At 37.0% G+C, this 6,277-nt stretch overlaps 1 protein-coding gene across 2 annotated transcripts in view; it reads right to left on the reverse strand.

Moving 5' to 3' along the window:
• The window catches only part of LOC106882189 (guanine nucleotide-binding protein G(o) subunit alpha), a 125,678-nt gene extending 123,929 nt beyond the window's left edge, over positions 1-1,749 (reverse strand). For both annotated transcript variants that reach the window (XM_014932788.3, XM_014932780.3), the window contains exons 1-2: positions 1,195-1,749; positions 752-794 (exon numbers count right to left, since the gene is read on the reverse strand). In XM_014932788.3, the coding sequence (XP_014788274.1) occupies positions 752-794; positions 1,195-1,312 (161 nt within the window). In that variant the 5' untranslated portion in view covers positions 1,313-1,749. The remainder of the gene's footprint in view (positions 1-751; positions 795-1,194) is intronic.
• Between the last annotated feature and the right edge of the window lie 4,528 nt (positions 1,750-6,277).

Raw genomic sequence — 6,277 nt, forward strand, 5'->3', positions numbered from 1 at the left:
CACATACATCTACACATCTACAGATACACTAACACATATACACATACAATATATATATATATATATATATATATTGTATGTGTATATATACATACATTATTCACACACACGCAGTGGAACTGCTACTAATCCAGTGTCAGTGGTAAGAGAAGTGCTGCCGCGCACTCCACCCTTCCCTCTTCCTCCTACACTTTCTAATCATCTCCTCCAGCTCACCCTCTCTCTCTCTCTCTCTCACACACACACACACACACACAACACTGATGGCTATCACCGAAGATTAACGGAGCTAAATCCCGGAAGCAAGACTAAAAGAGAAATGGTATTAACTGACAACAACGATTTATACATACTACACAAACACACACACACACATAGAAATGTGTGTGTGTATGTGTGTGTTTGAATGCTGATATGCGCGTGTAATCTTCAGTCATACAAAGATTGAAGAACTATGAAAGATTGAGAATGATATATATATATATATATATACACACACATATATATGTATGTATAACCGGAACTGTGTATAGAAGGAAAGGCTGTAGAATGTAAAGAGGATTGTCAGGGATGTTGCCGTTATGGCAAACATCTGGTGAGGAATGATGATTCCGACAACAGGGTCAACTAGATCAAAGCTCCGGTACATAATTAATGTAATGCCAGCACACCATAGAACTTTAATGAATAGTTAGATAACAAGAAATAATGAGGATGATAATATAATAATAATAATAAAATGTGATCTTACTTCATTTGTTTAACTATTGTGCTTTTCCCTGATTCTCCGGCTCCTGTATAGAGAAGACAGAGACCATGTTAATAATATTATTCTTGTAGGAAATATTAATGATGATAATTATAATGATAATAATATTAAATAATATTAATGATTAAACAGTTTGTAAAGGTTGTAGAAATGACGAAGGGATGAAGGTGTTGGAGTAAAAACGTAAAGTAGCTGTGCTAAGAGATTTAATGATGAGATGAAGATGGTAAAGCAAGAAGTGTGCAGGTTGAAATGTCTGTGAAGCTGAGAGAACTGTGAAAGTGATCAAATATGGCTGACTTTGGTGGAAGAATCACTCAACAAACAGCAGCACAGTCTTTGTGCTAGTGCTTCCTCCTCACTGGACTATACATTCTGGACCATACACACACGATTCGGTGATACAATCAAGCAGAAACACTTACCCAAAAGCAGCAATTTTATATCCTTAGCGGCTTGTATACCATCTTCTTTCAAGTTTTTCTCGATAGCTTTACTCCTCTCCAGAGCAAGTCTCTCTTCGGCACTCATAGTACAACCCATTTTGGCTTGCCAGATCTGTCCGTAAATCCAAACGATTTGCAAGCTGCTTAAGAATACAATCCTGAACAATCAGAAACGAGGGAGAACAAACCGACAATATAGCGACACCTTCAATTTACGGTTTAAACACAATTTTCTTTCTGCTTTTTTTTGTTTTTGTTTTTGTTTTGGTTATGGTTTTTACAGACTTCTTTCTTTTTTTTCTATCCTATATATATATGTATATATATATATTACATTTGCAGAACCTATGTGGTATGTTTCCGTGTGATTTAGTCCTGCATGTGAAAAAAATAACAGCTCCTATTTAAGAGAGTCGGGGAGACAGTAGAAAAAAAAGGGGTCGATAGCGATGTCGGGCCAGGCTGTGCTGCTAGCTAATGGCTCAGCGAGATTTTCCAATACATCCAATCATCTAGGGTTCTCTTCACATCGAGGCCACCGATCTCCCCCTCTCTTTCTCTATCTCTCTCTTCCTCTTCACTCAAACAACACTTATTCTGTCTCTCCCTCACTCTTTCGCTCTCTCTCTCTCTCTCTCAGCTATGGCACCCAGCTTACGGACCACACGAAACAGTTCTGTCTCAAACACAATCCGGAAGGTTACAGGAAAAAAAATCTGCGGTTGACAGAGGAAGATGGGTCACCCTGCCGTTAGCGTAGAATTCACAACGCTAGCTGATTTTCTGTCTCTCTCTGCCACTCCTTCTTGGACTATATATATCTCTCTACTTCTTTCTAACGGCTTTCCGAACTCTCTCTCTCAACCTCAGTTTTCCGAACAATCTCCTACTCTGTCCTGTATGCTGCTCTCACTTTCACCCTCTTTTCCTCCTTACACTATCTTTCTCTCTCTTTCTCGCTCGCTATATCTCTAACTGTCAAGCTCCACTCAAACTTGGCCCTAACTTAACTCCCCACCCCTTGTCTACTCCACTTGCTTTTACTCCGACACTTTCTCTTTCGATTTACTTGTTTCTTTCACACGTCTTCTTTCTCCATTCTCTTCTCTTCTATTTTCTTACTATCCATGTCGTTTTATCACTGTCGTTCGCGCTCCTCTGTTGCATTATATCTATATATATATTACACTATATTACATTATGCTATATTATATTATATTATATTATTTTATATTATATATTTCTCCTTGTCTATCTGTCTATATATATAATATAATAATAATAATAATAATATATAATATAATAATAATTATATATGTATGTGTGTGTATATGTGTAATATAATTTTATTTATATATATATATATATATATATATATATAGAGAGAGAGAGGTTTAGCGATGCAAACAGGAAAAATAGAACTGAGTATATATATATATATATATTTATTCGGCAGAAGAAATAGTGACTCAAGGGCCGAAAGTTTCGTGTCTTACCCTTGTCTAACAGTTTGATGAATGCTAATACACGAAACATTCGACACTTGAGTCACTCTGTTACATCTGCCAAATATATCTATTATCTCTATGTGTGTGTGTATCTACTGTTTTCCTGTTAGTTTATTATTATTATTATTATTATTATTATTATGTATCGTCTCACCCGAATGTGACGTGTGCCGTAACTCTCCCTCAATCTCTGTCTCTCTCTCTCTCTCTTATACATACATACATACATACAAACACTTATATAATGACACTATTATTCTGTCTCCCATTTTCATACCCAAGCATACATACTGTAAGTCCTCCCCCGCCTCTCTAAAACATAACCATTCTTTCTCCTCCCTCACTCACACTCACAGCCAAACACCCACCAACCTACACATCTATATATATATATATATATATATATATATATATATATGAATGTATGTACGAATGTGTGTGTGTGCGCGCGCGCATTTACTCTATCTACATTCACCCCCACTATATACACATTTCATACACACATACGCTACATCTCCCGACAGACACACGCACACACACCTTTTACATGTGTGTTTATACCTTACGTGTTTCTCTCCTCTCACAGATGTGTGATTTTCTTTCTTTTCATTTATATACATTATACATACACGCAAGCTTTTTCTTTCTCACTCTTTCTCTCATCTTCTCTATCATCACACGTTCTCTCAACATTTCCCCCTTGTATTTCTTTGCTTTCCCTTTCTCTATCTTCCGTGACTTCTCTCACTTCCTCTTTTTAATTCTTATTTCCTATTCCCTCTTTTCTTTCTCTCTCTTTTATCTATCTGTATATACTTCACTTTCTTCAGTTTTCCCTCTCATTTCTATGTATCTCCTTCTCTGACACTTTGTCGCTCTTTTTCTTATTCTACAGATCTCCTTTCTCTTTTATTCTTCCTCTTCTATACTTCCTTATCTCTTCCTGCTCGATATTCATCTATATTTCTATCATGGTTTTATTTTCTCTGTATAACCCTCTCCGTCAACCCATATATCTCTGTTTCCCTCATCTCTCTTTCCTAAACCAAGAAAAAGTTGAGGAAATATCGTTAGGCACGCTGAAAGGATAAAACGTTCTTAACTCTTGCTGATCTGATGTTAGAAGGAAAGGCACAGATAAACCGACAGACACGATTCATGTATAGATATATTAAGGAGAGAAAAAAGACAGATGGGGAAAAATTGGATGGGGAACGGTTATAGGATAGAAGAGATGAAAGCGAAAGAAGACTACGCTCTCTAACTCTCTATTCCTCTCTCGCTCTCTTTCACATACAAATGCGCTCGCGCACACACTCACATATACATACATGTATGTGTAATAGTAAACAACAAAACGAAGAGAAAGGGGTAGTGTAGAGAGAAAAAAGAAGCCACAGCCACCGAATTCCAGTCGATTGCTGTAGCTGCTGCTGCTGCTGATGATGATGTTGCTGCTACTGCTGCTGCCGCAGTTGATCGAACTGAGTTGGTAGCGAAGTGAAAATCACACTGTTGCGGGGCCGCTACGTGACGTCAATAGAGGCACGGGGTCTAGATATATTAGCATCCAGCAGGAGATACAATTAAAAAATTATGAAAATGATGTCTCCCACCATCACCCTTATCTCTTTTTCTCTCTCCCTCTTTTCCCCTCTCTCACTCGTATGTACCCGCCCCTCCTTCTTTCTTCATTAACCATTCTTTCATTCTCCACGATTCTTCTCAATTTACCCACCTTGGAGTAGATTTATGCATGTGTTTCAACAGAACCTTGAAGTGAATAAATGAGCTTTTTTTGTCTAGGAATTTACGCATACACACACACACGTGTACATATATACACGTATTTACACATATGCACGTAGTGAAATATATACCTTGTTCTCTCTCTCTCTCTCTCTCTCTCTCTCTCTCTCTGCCATTATTACTAGTGTAAAGTAACATCATTTCGTTGGTGATTTGTCTTTCTGTGTCTCTACCCATTCCCTCTTTCCAATTTGCGCTGTATTCTTCAGAAGCACACTTGGAATTTATTCCTCCACACATTCGGAAGAGAATGTCTCTCTAGTTTATCTAAACGAAACTCTAAAAAGCAGATCAGTTCCTGCAAAAGTAGCGCATTATGGTATGCAGCTACCACCTTGGCTTACGGTAGGTAGACAGGTATAATGATCGGTTAATAGCAAGACCTACAGAACAGATGATAGATAGATAGATAGATAGATAGATAGATAAGATAGATAGATGAGATAGATAGATAAGATAGATAGATGAGATAGATAGATAAGATAGATAGATGAGATAGATAGATAAGATAGATAGATGAGATAGATAGATAAGATAGATAGATAGATAGATAGATAGATAGATAGATCAAGCATTCTTGACAGAACATTTCTATAGACTTTGTAACAGATGATTTAGTCTTCTGTAGTAGTGGTATACAAGGCAGCAGATGATTATAGTAGTATAAATTGTAGTCTTCTATAGATTTATAGTAGTGTAGTATGTAAATGTAGGTTGAATTAACCTATGGTAGCACAAATCATGTCTTACATTGTAACAATAATGCAGATCATAATCTCCTATAGATTAATAGAAGAGTAGATTGTAATCTGTAGTATAAAAGCAGTGTTGGTTGAAGTCCTACACTATAGTGTTACAGTAGTATAGGTCACAGTATCCTGTAGTGTAACAGTAGTAAAAGCTGTATTATCCTATGCTGTAGTTAGTGATATAGCATGTAGTGCTTTATAGTGTAACAACAGTATAGTTCATACTTTCCTATTGATACAGTAATAGCATAGGTTACATTCTTCTGTAGATGTACAAGTTGTAGTAGACTCCTATAGTGTAACTGTAGTTTTATTGTAGATGTGTGTTTACTTTTCATGGTAGCCATACATCTATAATATTGTAAAAATTGCATCTCATGGCTTTCTTCAGCTCCTAAACAGCTGCTGAATCTCTATAAGGTACAAGTGTATTCTAGTTTGGAGTTCTTCAGCTGGCAAGGAAGCCTCTATACTGTTGATTGACCTGCAAGAAATAGCAGCCGAATCTCCTTCAAATCTCCACACTCCTATCATCATCATTGTCATCATCACTGTTGTCGTCATAGTTGTGGTCGTCGTCGTAATTTTATGTCAACTTTCCTTGTTGACATGGGTTAGAGTGGTTAGCATGATTTGAATTTGTTTTGTTTTTGGTAGTACTAACCCCATTCCCAGACAGGTTGGAAGACCATATTCTTACTAGAACATTTAAATTTTAGCATGGTTTCTACTGCTAGATATCCTTCCTAATCAACCACTTTACAAGGGGCACTGAGTGCTTTTTATTGTGGTACAATGACAAGAAAGGTTGTCATATTCTCAGGGGTCCTCTCAACCCTATGCTGTCTCTTACGAAAGGAAAGCTACATTTAATATTATCTTCATCATCATCATCATCATCATCATCTTAGTGTCTACTTTTCCATGCTTGCTTAAGTCGAATGGAGTTTATTGAGGCAGATTTTTTACAGCCGGGTGCCCTTCCTGTTGCCAACC

Source organism: Octopus bimaculoides, chromosome 1 (assembly GCF_046866305.1).
Source record: "Octopus bimaculoides isolate indiv1 chromosome 1, ASM4686630v1, whole genome shotgun sequence".
NCBI lineage: Eukaryota > Metazoa > Mollusca > Cephalopoda > Octopoda > Octopodidae > Octopus > Octopus bimaculoides.